Source organism: Asparagus officinalis, chromosome 8 (assembly GCF_001876935.1).
Source record: "Asparagus officinalis chromosome 8, Aspof.V1, whole genome shotgun sequence".
Lineage (NCBI taxonomy): Eukaryota > Viridiplantae > Streptophyta > Magnoliopsida > Asparagales > Asparagaceae > Asparagus > Asparagus officinalis.
This window is the reverse complement of record NC_033801.1, coordinates 78,460,850-78,480,189: the sequence shown is the minus strand read 5'-3', so window position 1 is coordinate 78,480,189 and position 19,340 is coordinate 78,460,850. Positions and strand designations below refer to the sequence as shown.

Here is a 19,340-nt window from a genome sequence, read left to right as displayed (position 1 = left end):
AGAAGGTGAAAAAATATAGAAGAAAGGAGAGAGATCACAGCTTTCTCAAGCAAAAGTACATTCATCTAGCCATCCAACATTATACTAATTGTTGTCAGGTTTTGCTTTACGCCTTCATTTCAAAGTCAATCTGTTTCAAGGTCGAAGATGTCAGGCCCCGATATTTAGTCCCACATTGGATGTTCACAACCGAATGAAAGGCTTTCAAAAAAGATAAGCCATGGAGTCAAGTGCACATTGGCTAGTCGATTTCAGCAGAAGATCGAGCCAAACAACGTGTTACACTTAGTGAGCCTACGACTTAAACTGTGCCAAGAGACTCATGAGCCTCGGACATGACAAATGGCATCTAAGTAGTTAGTAAGCCAGAAGTGTCGAACTAAGTACTATACAAGACTAAGTGCTACATCGCATGAGCATAGTGGGAGCCACTTCTAGAACCCGCAGGAGTCATTTTTAGAGTCAGATTGCCGGGTGATGATACCGGGTCGGTCCAATGGTCATGTCGCGACAAGGACACTCATATTTAAAGGTGAGGTGATTGTGAGGCCCTATTATTTAGTCCCACATTGGACTTTCACAAGGCTTAAAAAAAGGTACAAATCATAGAGTCAAGTGCAAAATCGGCTAGTAGATTTTGACAGTGGATCGAGCCAAACAACGTGTTGCACTCAGTGAGTCCTACGGCTTACAATGTGCTAATGGGCTCACAGGCCCTAGGCGTAACAGGAGGGAAGGGAACTTGAGTTTGGGATACTCAAGGGTTGACACATACAACAGGCCGACTATTTTAAAGCTTCAATTCTCAGGCAGTATCGCACACTATGGTGCATTTTATGTTGGGGGCAAAGTTTATTAAATTCCTCATTTCATACATCTCTGAAATCGATTTTTTTTACCACCATTAGAGAACTCCAAATGAGGATACAGGAACAATTACAGTTGAGGTTGAGCAAGGTTTAACATATATTATTGGCCTTCTCCGTAAAAGCTCAGCCTTTAAGAATCAGTGATAGTTTAAGAATTGTCAACAAGCACGACCAGGCAGCACGATGCTTACATTGTTATTAGCAATCTCACGCCAAACTTACATACAGAACGCTATACAACTTTTATCTACTGCGTAATTTAGATACCGATTGAATTTTAACCATAAAGTGGCAACTTCTATCAATGATTTTTCTATACTATTCTAAATCATAAATCTTACTTTAAACTTCAAAAATATTAAATAAATGCAAAAGGATGAAATATCAGTTTATACAAACTAGATAGATGATGCAACTATATGAACGAAGAGCTAATTACCTGAGGAATTAAAACTACTCCATGCATGACTTTTGACATAAAGTACTAGACTACTTACCAACATTTAGAACATGAAGGTCGTCATAGAGGTTCCGGGAATCAGTGAAGCCCCCAAATACAAACAAGCAACTTCCCACTAGTACAGTTGTATGACCTGCACGAGGGGCCAGCATCTGTCCTGAAGTGTTCACTTGCTTCCATACTAGTGCCTCTGTTGAAAACGGCCACAGTTATACATCTACAGTTCAAAATATATGTACAATATTGTGAATTACACAACTATACAAATTAGAAAATTTAAATCAAACACTATCCCATTACCATCCATACCAGAGAGTTGTAATCTTAAGATATTCAAGGGATGTCCCACAGAAATGTGGCTAAGGCTGATATATAGCTGGCTAAGCTCGTGGCTGGTTCTGCTGTCCTTATCGAAGCAGAAAAGAAGGAAAAAAGATAAGTGTAGTTCCCAGGTTCATTCTTATTCTTTTCCCTTTTTGCATAGGTTATTGGGGGTCCCGAAGTGGAGGCAGGACTGTAATTCAAGCATATATATAGAGAGAGAGAGAGAGAGAGAGAGATTAATGGGTATCCTTGTCATAGGAGGGGATTTCCTCCTTGACGCCTCTAAAATCACATGATTGAGCGACATTGTGGATGATCCGCTCCGTTGAACTTGATCTACATATTCTAAAACCCCAACACACCAAGTTTGGGGTGAACCCGTCGTCGTTTGACCCTTCATCCACTCGTATCAATTTTAACGGTTTTGAATGAATAGAACTTTTCACATGGCTCGATGGAGGGTCAAACGACGACGGATTCACCCCAAACTTGATGTGTTGGGGTTTTAGAATATGTAAATCAAGTTCGACGGAGCGGATCATCCATAATGTTGCTCAATCATGTGATTTTAGAGGCGTCAAGGAGGAAATCCCCTCCTATGATAAGGATACCCATTAATCTCATATATATATATATATATATATATATATATATATATATAGAATAATGGGTATGCTTGGTACCAAACAAAAAAATGATGCTTAGTAGTGATGTGCCCACTTCTCAACCACTCATTTAATGGGTGGTTAATTAAGTGGGGACCATTTCTAAATGGACACCTTTAAATGTGTGGATCAGAAGCATCCACATCACTACCAAGCACCAATTTTGTATGTATAGTTGTGTATACACACACACCATTCAATTCATAAATTTAGACTGATATGACAGTTTTATACAATGTTTTGTTCCACCATCGTCCTTAGGAAACTATAGATATTTTTCTTGATTTGAAGTGGATTTACAATATGAATGGGCCTTCTCCTTTGCATTTCTCACTTTACACCATCAACTGCTAATGTAATCCACATATGGTGCTCCACCATACAACAACAGAAGCTTGGCTAAGTTAAAATAATGCCTAATGGAGTTAAAAGATCTTCAATCTCTGATTAGAGGATTCTTTGGGTCCAGGCACACATGCCCCACCTGGCCCTCCTGAGGCTCTTTATATTAGGGGTCAGTGGGCATGTTTGCAGTGGTGATGGTTCAACGGGATTTCGGGGTTCCTCCCGACACAGAAAAAAGCGCGCATGCACGCATGCATGCAAGAAGCTACAGGAATTATATTTGATATCAGTGTCTAACAATGTTCAGTTAAGTTGCAAGCTTTAAAATGTTACCAAAGACCTGTACCAAGCGATCTGCACAATGTTAGACACATACATCAAAGAACATGTTCTACCCTCATACACACCAAGGCACCACAAAAACAAGCACACACAGACATACCAAACAACAAAAACAAGAAGCAAAAGGAACTTAAGACAACAAGATCATGAATGGAAGAACTATGCAGAGAGTAGAAATCCACAGCAATTATCACTGCATAAGCTAGCTAGCTTTTCTTGGGAAAAAATAATGATAGAATATGGGTGGGGATCAGGAAACAGACGGTCAACTACCATACAAAACTTTCTAGAAGAGATCTTACGCATACAATTTCAATGAGGAAAACTAATTTACTAGTAAATAAGGGGAAAACAACTAATTATTACATGAAGATATATCTTGACATCTGAATAGAGATACCTGCATCAAGCATGTAAACATCAGATAGATAACAATCTGACTGATCTTCACCACCGAGAACGATGATTTTTCTATTCCATGAAGAGCAGGTATGACTATCACGTGGAGAAGGTGGGGTTCCAGATGTGATAGCACGCTCCCAGATAAATTTTTCTGTAAGGAAACATAAACACATAGTGAACACCAATATTCTTATCATGTTAACATACATAATTCCCAACTCAAATCTTGAAGTTCCAAATACTCACTTGGATACTGCAAAATTACTTTACTTTTTTATCTGAAGAAGACAATAATGTTTCATGTCACCGACAGTTGCTCTTCACAGGGATATTCACCCTAAAATTGTTTTGTGGCATTGGAAAAATTGCTCCTTAAGCAGATCTAGGGTGTGTCCCTTATCAAAGCCATATCCCACTACCAGTCAAAATCAATCTTCTCTTTTCAATCAATCTTCACATCTCAGTTGCTGACTTGCTCTCTTATTGCTGACTCAGAGAGAGGGATATAAACTTTTCATTGTTTCTACTTTCTAATCTCTCTTAGCTCTCTGATCAATCTGTTTACTCTTCTCTAGTCACTGATCTTACTACCTTCCAAAACCTTTAAACCCCACGCAGCAAACCACTACTGCAGTGAATTCATCATCTCCATTTCCAGAAATCTTCATACTGTCGCATTAACCACAACGTTAAGGAAAAAAATGACTTGACAACTAACTTGGTTGGCCCTAGTCATTTTCTTCCCATGCATGGAGTCCATGATATGCAAGTTCATATTGTCACTAATTTTTCCCAATCTCCTAATCTATCACTTCTAATGACTTCCAATGAAAATTAATTCCAATCCAGCATAAACTTCGATTCTAAGTTGGAGTAATGTCAGTGTCAGAAAAGATGACACAATATCGTTTATTTTTAAGTTTCACATGCATAAAGTATTCCAAAGACAATAATTTTGTTTCCAAACTTTAGAATATTCCAGATATTGGAATGCAAAAATATATCCCTCTCACCATAATTTTTGAGGTTTGGCACAACCACTTTCAGTCAAGTTCTTTCCAGTTGACCCCTGAATTAGAAGCGTAAGTTCTAAAGAAAATGATATAAAAGTGTTACTTTTCTAAAAAAGAGATGCTCAACTAGTGGGATAAATAGGAATGTAAAAATATGCTTTCAGACATCATCATAGATGATGAGGTATTTAACCAGACCAGAAATGCACTACTGCACTAGAGGTGAAAACTCACGTCGCCTATTTGTTTTCTTAGTGTGTGTGAGTTGTGATGGAAGCAGAGGCCGTGAGTGGGTGTGTATGGGAATAGGGGAATGAAAATTCAAACTTGAGACATTTTATGGATTAATCAGGAACAATTCTTGCCTCTGTTTATAAACTCCATACTATTATGGGCCCTGGCTTAGTTACAAAAGTATCTTCAAGTTTCACATAAATTACACATAAGCACCATATGCTAAGTTTCATTTATTTAGACAAAGGATTTAGTTTAAAAAATTGTAGCAAAAAATTGGAAGAAAAAGTAAAACTCACAAATACGGTCAAGGACAAGAAATTGGTGGCGGTATCAGTGGTGATAGTGGAGTTAGAAGATTTGTAGTCATGTTGGACAGGTTATATCTTTAGATGTTACAGAGAAAAAGTTGGAATAGAGAAGTCACAAGGTAAATCGTAAATGTGAAGATAGTAGGCACTGGGAGAGGAATAGAAGCGACTGGGAAGTTAGTTAGTGAGTCAGTAAAGAATTGTGTTCATTTTTCCAGTTGAAGATTAGAGGAGAAAAGATGAATTTGAAGGAATAAGGAGAGGATACATGGGTATTTTGAAAGAAATTCGTGCTAAATCTACATGCAAAATACGCAGCGGAAATATATATGTACAGAAATACTAAACATGTAGAGAGCATGAAATTCACACCAAGACCATCCTAATTAAATCTAATATGATCACTATAAAAAGAAAGCGTCCAAGAGTTTCAAAAGCTTACTTTCGAAGCGTGATTCGAGGGTAGATTGAACAACCCCTAGCTCGTTCTCCCTGTTGTAGTAAACCTCCTTGTAGTGGATCTCCAAAACTTTAAGAAAACACGAAAAGAACTTGGAGGCTTCTTGAGGCACAAGGCAAGATATCCACCCCGGGGTTCTTAAATCCTACTACTTCCTCTTACTTAAGATTGCTAGAGTTTAGTAAGAGGTAAAGCTCTCTTAGTCTCTTATGGAAAACAACTTAGCCATTTTTTTATTAACCCTTTAAGAATAAAGAGAGTTCATATATATAGAGAGAGATATATGTCATGACATCAATGACTCATCTTATGAGTCATGCCATGAGTCACCAATAATAATGATTCATTTAATGAGTCATGCAATGACTCAACTCAAGAGTCATGTCATCAATTATCAAATGTCAAAACTATGTGCTCAAAACCATGTTCCCAAACCATACCACTTAATGACTCATCCCATGACTCATTAATCATAGTATTATTACGGTATTTGATTTTCATAAAAATACGGTATTCAGTATTTTTTCAATCTTTAACCAAGAAGTCATCATATAACCAAAATGTCAACCAGTTGACTAAAAATCAACTGTTGACAAAAAAGTCAAGCAATTGACTAAAGGTCAACTTTATGGAAAAATTTTCGGAATTGATTTCTTAAGCACACATCCTGATTTTACTGATACATATAACCGTTTATGTATCTGATAAAAATCATATATGAGCATCAATCATACGTATTTCTCTATAAACCGTAATTTCATAGGATTCAAGTACTCACTTGATGTGACTCTAGGGCCCAACTTAAAACTCGAGTGGATCATATCCACAAGTACAACAGAGGTGCTAGCTACACATGAAGACTACCCGAGTATAAGTTGTGATAAAGGTCTGCAAGATGCTTACCCAATTTTATCAGGACCACTCAGTGATAAATACCTAAGGTTTTAAATGTCGGTTATCGGGGATTTATCGGACGGTCAAAATTCTTATCGGATAGCGGAAATCGGGGATATATCGGGGATAAGTAGTATTTATCGGAGTAATATACTAGCAAATAATAAACAAACATAAGCTTGAAAAATAATATAATGTTAGTCAAAATGGAATAATAAACTAGCAAATAATAAGATAACATCAAGAATGAAGAACCATCTACGCATCTACATAATTATTGTTTAATCATGAGATTCATAAACTAACTTACTAAGTTGATATTTAGTAGTTATGAGCCATTATCAATATCCATAAACAAACATAAGCTAATCACCAATCAACCAAGTTCCAAAAGCAACAAATAGTTCATAATTTGTAAACATTCAAAGAGAAACCCAAAAGAAAGTAAAAGCTCCCAAATCCTACTTATCGGCCGATAAAGCTGATATTTAGAACCTACTTATCGGCCGATAAGTACCTTTATCGCCGATAAACCTCAAAAAACGATAACCGATTAAAAATCCTACTTATCCTAGCGGAAAGCTCCCAAATCCGATAACTCGGCGATAATATCGGATTATCGGCCGATATTTAAAACCTTGTAAATACCATATAGTACGGTCTATTCGTCAAATCATGTCAAACTATCGAGCTAATACCGTATTTTTATGAGATACCATATTATACTATGATTAATAAATCATGGGATGAGTCATTAAGTGGTATGGCTTGGGAACATAATTTTAAGTATATAGTTTTGACATTTGATGATTGATGGCATGACTCATGAGATGAGTCATTGCATGACTCATTAGATAAATCATTATTATTGATGACTAATGGCATGACTCATAAGATGAGTCAGTGATGTCATGACATATCTCTCTCTATATATATATGAACTCTCTTCATTCTTAAAGGGTTAATGAAAAAATAACTAAGTTGTTTTCCATAAGAGAATAAGAGAGCTCTACCTCTAACTAAACTCTAGCAATCTTGAGTAAGAGGAAGTAGTAGGATTTAAGAACCCCGGGTAGATATCTTGCCTTGTGTGTCAAGAAGCGTCTAGTTCTTTTCGTGTTTTCTTAAAGTTTTGGAGATTCACTATAAGGAGGTTTACTATAACAAGGAGAACGAGCTGGGGGTTGTTCGATTTACCATCAAATCACCCTTCGAAAGTAAGCTTTTGAAACTCTTGGATGCTCTCTTTTTATAGGGATCATGTTAGATTTAATTAGGAAGGTCCTTGTGTGAATTTCATGCTCTCTACATGTTTAGTATTTTTGTACATACATACTTTCGCTGCGTATTTTGCATGTAGATTTAGCACAAATTTCCTTAATAGTATCAGAGCCATAGTTCCATCTAATTGAATCTTTACATACATATCTAACTCATAGGGGTCTTTATTCTTGCTTCTAATTACTAGTTTAATTCAAAGATAAAACTAGCTTATTAATTCAAGTTGTTTTGTAATTAGTTACACAAGTTGATTCAAAAATGTGATTTTTGGTTCATTAGCTTTAGTAATAACACTTGTATAAATTGCATAACACTTGATCATAACTAGTGTAGTTGTATGTTAGAAGCATGATAGTCCTATTTGAGTTTGGCTAATCTCTATGTTATCTAGTTTTTCAATTTATTGTATAAGTAGATGCATGCATATTTCTTAATGTTGATTAAGTTATATGCTTTATCATCTTGCGTGGATGTTATGTTTATGAATGGTAATGAACAATTCTCTTACATTTTTTTGTATTGATATAGTAAAGCTAGAAATGTAATATTTTTTACGACATCTTCCCTCCCTAAGCATGGGCTACACCTACGGGTTTTAGGCCATTGCTCACCGATCATGGGCTACGCCTACGGGTATAGGTTCTTATTCGGGTGTGGGGGTATAGTTGTTTAGTTAAGTTATTTTATTTATAGCTTTTTGTTTTATATTCAATGCAATATTATTACCCATCCTTCGAGATAGTTTTTTCATTATAAATGGGCCTCACACGTCCTATGTTTATGTGATTGTAATAATAAATATTTTGCAAAGGAGATAGCACTACAAGGAGTTGCAAATGACTTGTCAAAATGTAATTAGTGTAGTTGCATTTAATTTTTTAGTTGTCCACTACTATTTCATATTGCTTTTACATATGTTGATATGTTGGTTGTGCCCCAATTATATATATCACTAGAGAATAGTTTTTATTATAAAAAGTAATTTTAATCTCTGTGAGACATAACAATAAGAGTTTATTGACCATAGAGTGGTGAGATCAACATTAACATCGCGTTAGTGTGAAAGATAAATAAACCTAAAATAGTTAAAAAATATATATATTTAGAACAAACTTTTAACTAGTATCTAGGAAAGTGATTATGAGATATAACTCATGGGGTGATACCCAACTAAAGATTAGGGGTGATGCCCAATCTTTCCCGCTATATTCTTAAAGAACGGTGATTACTTAATAAAGATCCGATGAATATTCCTAGTGAATCGCTCGGAACCTTCTCATCAATCTTGCGCTTACCTGGCTAGTTTAAATGTTGCAAGTATAAAAATATAAATCTTTTATATCAAGTTTAATTACGGTAAAAGATTTATGAAATCGTCCGTAGCCCTCCATTATTTCAGTTAAATACTATTAAGCTTATAAATACTATGTTTGTTGGCTTACGTCAAGACAGAACTATTTTATGGCTAAATAGTATTTATCTGTATATAAGATATAAGGATAGCTTAAATTGATTATGCGACTTTGTTGACTTACACCAAGAGTTTGCACAAGTTAAATTTAAGCCAATCAAAAAATGATGGATCCAAACTTGACTAGCATTTTATAATTTGTTGGCTTACGTCAAGGTCATAAAAGACTATGAGTAAAATCATACCAAGAATTACAGGAGTGTAAAAGACAAAAGTTGTCTATCAATTATTGAATGTATTAATTTGTTGGCTTACGTCAAAGTTGATGCATTCAATGATAATTGGATCTTGATCCCACTTAAAAATAAGGGGTTGCTTTCCGATTACATCTTATAAGGTTTTGAGGAACCCGAAAAATAGCGGGAGACATAACTTAGATAAAAATAAAACAAATCTATTTTATGTATTGAACATCTGCTAAAATATTTTTATGTTTTTCTCTTTCAGGTCATAATATCTGGCTTAAAACTCATATTAAAACAGAACAAGTTAACCGGTCTTAATTACAAAGACTGGTTGAGTAATGTAAAAATTACCCTAACTAATGACAAAGTAGCATATGTTCTTACAACACTAGAACCCGTTTTAGCCCTAGAACCCACTGTACCGGACACTAAAAACCGCATAAAGTGGGATAGAGATTGTTTACTTGATCAATACCTCACAATTGCCTCTATGGATTTAGTCCATCAGAGGCAACATAAAAATATGGATGTAAGATCCATATTTCGTAATACAGAAGAACTGCATGGCGAGCAGCCGCAACAAATGTTGTACGCGACGTCTAGGAATTTGTTCCAGATGAAAATGACTATGGGATCTTCTGTTGGAGACCACGTCCTCAAAATGATCGTCTATGTTAATGAGCTTAAACTTTTGAACGCAAGCCTAGGCGCAGATAGATATACAGATATCATTCTGCAATCCTTGACACCAACCTACTCTCGATTCATACCACAGTTCTTAATGATGGATCTGGAGCCCACTCTTCCTGTCCTGCTTAATTTGTTAAGACAGAAGGAAAATTCTGTGAAAAAGGGATAAACATCAGCCTTAGCTATAGGACAATCTTCTTCCTCGTCTAGCAACCGGTTACGAAGAGAAAGGAAATGAAGAAAATTACTATACCAAGTGTTAAGAAGGCTGTCAAAAAGGATAAAAGTGAGGCAAAAATGACGATAACAGAATGCTTTTAGTCACAAGTTAGGACACTAGAAAAGAAACTACCCAGAATTCCTAACCTCACTCAACAATAAAAAGCAAGTTGTTGCTTCATCTTCAGGTGTGTTTGTTAATCAGAATTGTTTTTCTATAAATCCTACATATTGAGTATTAAATATCAGATCAGGATCTCACATCTGTAATTTGTTACAAGGGCTAAAAAGTTATAGAAAACTTAAAGCTGGAGAGATGGCCCTACAAATTGGTAATGATGCAATAGTTGGAGCACTTGCAGTAGGGAATTTTCATCTGGCTTTGCCAAATAAAATATTTTGATTTTAAATATCTGCTATTTTGTACCAACTATTATGTGTAATATTATATCCATATCTTTATTAGATAAAGATGGATATATATTCAAGTTAGAGAATAATGTTATAAATATCATATTTAATTAAAGGTTGATTGCTTATGGAACATTGTGCAATGGCATCTATATTCTTAATCAAAACACAATTCTGAATACTCATCACACTTATAAAAGAAAACACTCAGTTATGTACGACGCTTTTTTATGGCATTATTGACTTGGTCACATTAATAAAGATATACTTGGCGAGCTACATAAGCATATATATTTAGATCCATTTGACTTTGACTCTTATGATACTTGCAAGTCTTGTCTTAAAGGCAAAATGACCAAGACTCCATTTACGGGAACTGGAGCAAGAGTTACAAAACTCTCAGGACTGATACATAGTGATGTATGCGGTCTTATGTCTACAATGACCAAAGATGGCTACTCCTACCTTATTACTTTTACTGATGATTTTTAAGATTTGGACATGTGTTTTTGATGAAGTACAAGTTTGAAGCATTTGAGAAATTTATCGAGTACAAATATAAAGTAGAGAATCAAACGAGCAAGAAAGTTAAAATTCTTCGATCAAATCGAGGAGGTGAATACTTGAGCTCGGAATTCTTAGGGGTTTTTGAAAGAGAATAGGATTCTCAGGTGACTCCACTCTTTACACCACAGTTTAACAACGTGTCAGAAAGGGGGAATCGTACCCTATTAGATATGGTACGTTCCATGATGAGTAACGCTGAGTTACCTTTTTTATTCTGGGTGTATGCGTTAGAAACAGCAGCACACTTACTGAATAGGATTCCAAGTAAAGCCGAATACATTGCGGCAAATGATGCAGCTAAAGAAGCTGCTTTGAAAAATAAAGTTCTTTTCAGAGCTAAAAGTTGTTCTCACCATTAAAGATCCAGTATCTTTATATTATGATAGTAATGTTGCATTAGCTCTGACAAAGAAAACCTGGTCTCATCAAAAGTCCAGACACATTCTGAGGAAGTATCACTTAATCAGGGAGATGATTGATCGCCAAGAGATAAAGATTGAAAGAATAGACACAAAAGATAATATAGCAGATCCATTCACAAAGGTAATTGCTCGTACACAATTTGAAAAACTTGTTGAGCTATTGGATATTAGATACTACAATAATTGGCTTTATTGCAAGTGAGAATTTATTAGATATAGATGCACTGCAGGCAATAATTGTATATTATAATAGGACCTATATGAATATAACATTCTTGTTCAAAATGATAGTATGTTATTTTGGTCAGTATTTATCTGGTATTTTTACATACAGATAAAGTCCTTAGTGTGATACTAGACTATCAGAAATTTTGATAGTGATCGTAATGAAGAAGAGATCTGATTAGTCGCTAATGTATATTCTAAAATGTTCCTATTCAATGAAGTGTTAAGATATGACATCATCACTTTGGCAAGACTAATGTATACTCTATTTGTCCTTTTTTTTTAAGGACGATGATCCATCTCTTAGATCATTGATGCTGAGATATCAAGATACAGTATACAGGTGTGTTGGATTATTTAACGATCTAGACATGAAAAGTTAAACTAGAAATTCAAATTAAAGTTATCGTTCACCGTCGAAAACAATGAAAGTCTTCTCCTCTCTCCTCCCGTAGCCAACGATGGGAATTTGGTCTCTTTTCTGCGTACGGTTGAGAGAATGGACTCCCACCCTTAAATAGATTGTGATTAACCCTATCCATCATGATTTAATCATAACCGTGGGATTACACTCCGATCGATTCTATCTGTTAGATATTCAAGATAACCACCCAACTTGATAAACATGAAACTGTCTAATCAGACCATGTGATTAGCATCCTGATTCTAACTTGAATCGATGATAATTTTAAATCAAATTAAAAAACGAATAGATTGGGCCACATGGGTTTGTTGGATTAATCGAACCCAACAATCTCCCACTTGGCACAACATACCTATAGTAATGCTGCAATAGCTCTGACAAAGGAACCCCGGTCTCACCATAAGTCCAGACACATTCTGAGGAAGTATCACTTAATCAGGGAGATAGTTGATCGCCAAGAGATAAAGATTGAAAGAATTGACACAAAAGATAATATAGCAGATCCATTCACAAAGGTAATTGCTCGTACACAATTTGAAAAACTTGTTGAGCTATTGGATATTAGATACTACAATAATTGGCTTTATTGCAAGTGAGAATTTATTAGATATAGATGCACTGCAGGCAATAATTGTATATTATAATAGGACCTATATGAATATAACATTCTTGTTCAAAATGATAGTATGTTATTTTGGTCAGTATTTATCTGGTATTTTTACATACAGATAAAGTCCTTAGTGTGATACTAGACTATCAGAAATTTTGATAGTGATCGTAATGAAGAAGAGATCTGATTAGTCGCTAATGTATATTCTAAAATGTTCCTATTCAATGAAGTGTTAAGATATGACATCATCACTTTGGCAAGACTAATGTATACTCTATTTGTCCTTTTTTTTTAAGGACGATGATCCATCTCTTAGATCATTGATGCTGAGATATCAAGATACAGTATACAGGTGTGTTGGATTATTTAACGATCTAGACATGAAAAGTTAAACTAGAAATTCAAATTAAAGTTATCGTTCACCGTCGAAAACAATGAAAGTCTTCTCCTCTCTCCTCCCGTAGCCAACGATGGGAATTTGGTCTCTTTTCTGCGTACGGTTGAGAGAATGGACTCCCACCCTTAAATAGATTGTGATTAACCCTATCCATCATGATTTAATCATAACCGTGGGATTACACTCCGATCGATTCTATCTGTTAGATATTCAAGATAACCACCCAACTTGATAAACATGAAACTGTCTAATCAGACCATGTGATTAGCATCCTGATTCTAACTTGAATCGATGATAATTTTAAATCAAATTAAAAAACGAATAGATTGGGCCACATGGGTTTGTTGGATTAATCGAACCCAACAATCTCCCACTTGGCACAACATACCTCATTTTAATTTAAAAAACATTTAAATTTTTAAAAACTTTTAAAGTCGGGTGCGCACCTATTTATTTTAGAAAACAACTTGTCGCCATGATTCTAATTAGGATAGTTTTCGAAACATTTCCTTAAAACAAAAATATCACTAATGGTTGATCGTGAAAATACTATATGCTCTAATATAGCACAAAGTCACTCTACGGTCCAACCGCTAATACCGCTAATGTTCTAAAGACATTTTCCTTATGATGGTTTTAGTGGAGTGTAATAGAGCGGTACATCCCATATGGTCAAATCCGATGTACGCCCTTAAGTGTCCTCTATAACATACACAAACGTGTATGTCGTTTTGAAACTTTTACCGGCATCCATCATGTGAAAACCATCACCTTTGGTCCAGAACGAAAGCCTCAAATATGATGTCCAATCACATTCAGCTTCTGCACAAATTTAAGAGTCTTTTTACTTTAACCTTTATGATTCTATGGACCACTATCTTTAATTCGAGTTTCTTTACGATTAACTTGAAACTCTTTACGCTAAAGATATATATATATATCAAGCAACAATGACCAATAACACAATGCTTAAAAAAATCAAACTGTTAACAAAATCAGCATAATAGTTTCTTTATGAGCTCAAAGCAATCCATAATATAGTACTTGAAAATAAAACAAAACTACTACAACTAAATCTCACTGATCATATAGAATCGAAAGACTATAAAACACCCATATTGGAGACATGTCCCTTGAAGAGCCCTAGAGAAGGTCAAGGGATCAGCAATCATCAACTGAGTCGACAGATGAGGAAACTCAATCAATCCTTGTTCGACCTTATCAAGAACTAACAAGTACTTCACACCGATATGCTTATTCCTGCTACCTGCTGGAAAAGTTCCTGTTCTTTACAAACTGTACGACTGTCTGATTGTAACAATACAACTTTACTGATCTCTGAATGGAATCCACCACCTTTAGTTCACTAATGAAATTCTTAAGCCAAAAGGCGTGCAATGTTACTTCAAAAACAGCAACATACTCTACCTCCATAGTGGATGTCGTCACTAAGAACTGCTTGGCACTTTTCAAAAAACTGCTCCTCCAGCAAGCAGAAATATATAACCTGATGTTGATTTCTTGCTATCAGCACATCCTGCGAAATCTGAACATGAATAACCGACGACTTCTAAATTTTCAGACCTTCTGTAGACCAACATAAAATCATTGGTCATCTGTAAATACCGCAAAACCTTCTTTAAAGCTTTCCAATAAGCTATACCAGGATTTTGCTGAAACCTGTCCAATATTCCCACGATATAACTGATGTCTGGCCTGACGCATGACACCGCATACATTAGACTCCCAACTGCAGAGACATACTCCTCAAAGTTCATGAGCCTACGCTCAACTTTATTTCGCGGGCATTGAGATTTGTTGAACATATCTCCTTTGATAACTGGGGTTTCACGTGGTGCACAAAACTCCATGCCATATCGCTGAAGGACTTTCTCAATATAAGCCCTTTGAGATAAGCCCAACAAACTTTTAGCCCGATCTCTATGGATCTTGATACCCAAAACATAATGAGCATCTCCGAGGTCTTTCATATCAAAATGTCTCGAAAGAAAATCATTAGTCTCATGTAGGAGATGAATATCGCTGCTGGCAAGCAATATATCATCTACATAAAATACTAGAATGAGGAATCGGCTCCCACTGATTTTGAGGTATATGCAGCAATCGACAGGATTCTCTCGGAAGTCATTTGATGTTATTACTTGATGAAATTTTAAGTACCACTGTCTAGAAGCCTGTTTGAGATCATATATTGACTTCTTCAATCTGCAAACCAGATCTCCCTTAACTGCAAACCCTTCAGGCTGTAACATAAAGATTTACTCATTCAGATCTCCATTCACAAATGTCGTCTTGACATCCATCTGATGGAGCTCAAGATCAAAATGGGCGACGAGAGCAAGAACTATGCTGAGAGAATCTTTCTTAGATACCGGAGAAAAAGTGTAGACGTAGTCAATCCCTTCTCTCTGTTTTAAACCCTTGGCCACTAGCCTGACCTTGGATCTCTCAATGTTTCCTTGAGAATCTCTTTTGGTCTTGAAGACATATTTACATTCCATCGCTCTAGCTTTGTTCGGTAAAGATACCAACTCCCAAACATAGTTCTTTTCCATTGACTGAAGCTCTTCTTCCATAGTTTTCAACTAATCAGCTGCATGAATATTGTCTCTAGCTTCTGAGTATGATGAGGGATCATCAAATTCTGGATCAATGCATCCACTTTCCTGAAGATAGACTTCATAGTCATTAGGTATGACAGATCTTCTTACTCTAGAGATTCTTCTAACAGGTTGTGGCTCTTCCACAGATACAAAGGTTTCTTGAACTGGTGGAGGAGGTGGAATGCTATCTGGAAAAGCAGGGAATCTAGAGATAACATCTAATAAGGGAAACGACTGCTCATCTTCTAAAACTTCCTCAAAACTTAGACCACGATGTTCTGAAGAAGCATTAAAGTCTTCCAGAAACTCAGCATGTTGTGTCTCGAAGAACTGGGTAGACCGAGAAGAACAATAGAACCTGTAGCCCTTAGATCTTACAGGATAGCCGATAAAATGACACAACACTGTTTGGGCTTCTAATTTCTTAATGTCTGAATTATAAAGCCGCGCATCTGCTGGACATCCCCAAACACGCAGTTGACCAAGACTAGGATCACTGCTAGTCCAAAGCTTGAACGAGGTCTCAGCTACTGCCTTACAAGGGAGACGATTTATGACATATACAACTATCTTTAATGTTTCACCCCAAAAACTTTCAGACAAATCTAAATGACTCATCATGCTGCGAACAGCACCTTGATAAGTACGATTTTTTCTTGCAGGTACTCCATTTTGTTGCGGAGAACCTGGGAGTGTACTGAGAAACAATGCATTGTGACCTCAAGTACTCGATGAAGGGACCATGATTTGTTCCGTCCTGATCGTTTTTACCATAGAATTCCCCACCTCGATCAGAACGCACAAATTTGATCTTTCTTTCTAACTGTTTTTTAACTTCAGCTTAAAAGATCTTGAAAACATCCAGTGCCTCATATTTGTGGTGAAGAAAAAATATAGGCATAACGCGAAAAATCATCTATGAAGGAGATGAAGTATCGCTGACCACCATAAGAGGGAGTTAGAAAAGAACCACAAATATTTGTATGAATGAGGTCAATGAGACTTTCACTCCTGGAGGCTTCAAATTTTCTCAATTTAGTCATCTTTCCCTTGATACAATCAACACCATTACCAAAATTAGAGAAATCTAACTGTTCAAGAACACCAGACTTAACTAAGGATTACAATCGCTTTCTTGAAGCATGTCTCAATCTTCGATGTCAAAGTATGGAAGAATTACTATTAAGCCTAGGACGCTTTGTACCAGAAGAAGATGAATTCACAGACATACAGAGAGGGGAATAAAAGATGCATCCAGATTTAATCTATAAAGACCGTCAATTAAGAAATCATGTCTGATAACATCCAAACCTTTTCTAATAGAAACAAAATTATTCTCAAAAACAAAGCTATAACCAGATCCAGAAAGTCTAGAAACTGAAATAAGATTCCTTCTCATAGAAGGTACATAGAAAGTGTCTGATAAATTAAGAAAACTCCAGAATCTAAGAGCAGACTGAAAGTCCTAACGAGCTCCACCTCCAAAGGCTGCGAGTTTTCCAAAAATAGCTGCTCATTTTCCCTTGCCTTCCTACTGTGGATTATTCATTGTAATGAAGTTGAAATATGCACAAAGGCACCAGAATCAATCCACTAAGAATTTGAGAGAACATCAACTAAATTTGTTTCACAACAAACATGAACAAAATCCCTACCTCCCTTCTTCTTCAGCCACTGCTTATACTTCAGATAGTCTCTCCTCATATGATCAGATTTCTTGCAGAAAAAACATTCAACCATTTCTCTTGCTGAAGAAGTGCTACAAACAGTTGAAAGATTGCCGAAAAACTTTTTCCCATTATTATGCCCTTGATTCTTGAAGAATTTCTTTCCTGCCTTATTTGGTCCAAGCTTGCCATGTGCCAGATTTGACATCTCAGTTTTAGCAACACATACAACAATAAGCTCATTCAAGTCTCATTTCCTGTCTTGAGAACTATAGTTCACTTTAAAAGTGTTAAATTTGCTTGGTAGAGAAGCAACTGCAAAATGAACCATCAGATCATCCTCTAACTGAAGTCCTAACTCCCTGAGACGAATAATCAACTGAGAGACCTTCAAAATGTGCAGACGAACATCATCACTTCCATCATATTTCAGATTAATGAGTTTGACCAGATAACTGTACTATCTCGCTCTAACGGATCCCTCAAACTGCTTCTTGATGGTCTCAAGCAATTCCTTAGCAGTTTCGCAAGCCAAAAACCCTCACGAAGTCTGGTCCACCGATGCTCTAATGATCAACATTGCAAGCTTGTTAGCTTTGACCCACTTAGCATGAGATTTCTTTTCAAATAGACTTGACTCATCAGGCTCTTCTGGCTTATCTTCAGTGAGAACATAGTCGTAGTCAAGACACCCAAATACTATTTCAACTTGCATCTTCCAGTTGTCATAGTTGGAACCGGTGAGGGGCTCAATCCCAGTCAGAGGCTTCTGGATAAACTGTCCGTCCATCTATATTAAGCCATGGACGTACAAATCAAATGAGACCTTTAATTTTATTAACTTTAATATCTCTACATCCAATTTAGGGTTAGAATGGATGGGTCAGAGTATTTTTCGTATGCAACCTTCCACTCTGTGGGATAGGAGGGTGCATCATCTCATCACACTTTTGGGCAAGTGATTTAATATACTATTCGCCCCTCCCCTAAATGTGATATATAATCACCTACAGGACTAGCCTACATAACGTTAGTTTGATTTGAACACTTCCTAACCTTTGGGCAATAGGGTTATCCTCCTCTCACTGACATGTTTTAACTATCCTGCACCACTTATCCTGTAGGGGATTTCCTAGACACATTTGGACAAGACTAGTAGTCCATCCACAGGTAAGTGCAACCTTCCAGTCCAAATAAGACTAAACTCAATATTAAAAAATTAGGGTATTATAAAAGGTTGGTCGTCTTTGGACAAGACACTACTCTATCATAATTTCTAAGTGACTGTTTTACTGATCTATCTTAACCCCATAGGTTGATCTAATATTGTAATCTATTTTATCATGAACCCAAATATTTACCCCACCTGAATTAAGGATATAATCAGGGTAAATCAATTATCTTTATGTGCATACAATAATTTTTTATGAATTGTCTAAATTTCTATATTAAAACTTTATAAAATAAAAATAAAAATTGTATAGTTGAAAAGTACACAGAATAATCTTTCCAACGAATATTTATGGGCTCAAATCGGACTTAAAACGGATCTATAGCGACCAAAATAAAATGAATGGTCAAAACTGTAATGGGTCGGGTCTGGAAATTAATGAGTTTTCATAATGGGTTGGGTCAGAATTTTAATGGATCAAATCCATTACTGTAGCAGGTCGGGTCTATTAAATATTGGATCGAGTCTATCTTAATGGGTTATAGGGTTATATAACTCAAATAATAAATGATAGTTATACTAATTAATCTAATTATTTAATTAATTAATTAAAACCCTAACCCTAATTCTACCTGACCTAAGAGGATGCTGCCGCCA

General features: G+C 36.0%; 1 protein-coding gene across 4 annotated transcripts in view; it reads right to left on the bottom strand.

Moving 5' to 3' along the window:
- The window catches only part of LOC109820297 (tip elongation aberrant protein 1-like), a 40,043-nt gene that overhangs the window by 13,031 nt on the left and 7,672 nt on the right, over positions 1–19,340 (bottom strand). For 3 of the 4 annotated variants that reach the window (XR_002241794.1, XM_020386425.1, XM_020386427.1), the window contains exons 4-5: positions 3,406–3,558; positions 1,367–1,519 (exon numbers count right to left, since the gene is read on the bottom strand). Coding sequence is in view for 3 of the 4 variants with exons in the window: in XM_020386425.1 (XP_020242014.1) it covers positions 1,367–1,519; positions 3,406–3,558 (306 nt within the window). In the remaining variant the exon portion in view is untranslated. The remainder of the gene's footprint in view (positions 1–1,366; positions 1,520–3,405; positions 3,559–19,340) is intronic. The other variant, XM_020386428.1, reaches the window with a different exon arrangement.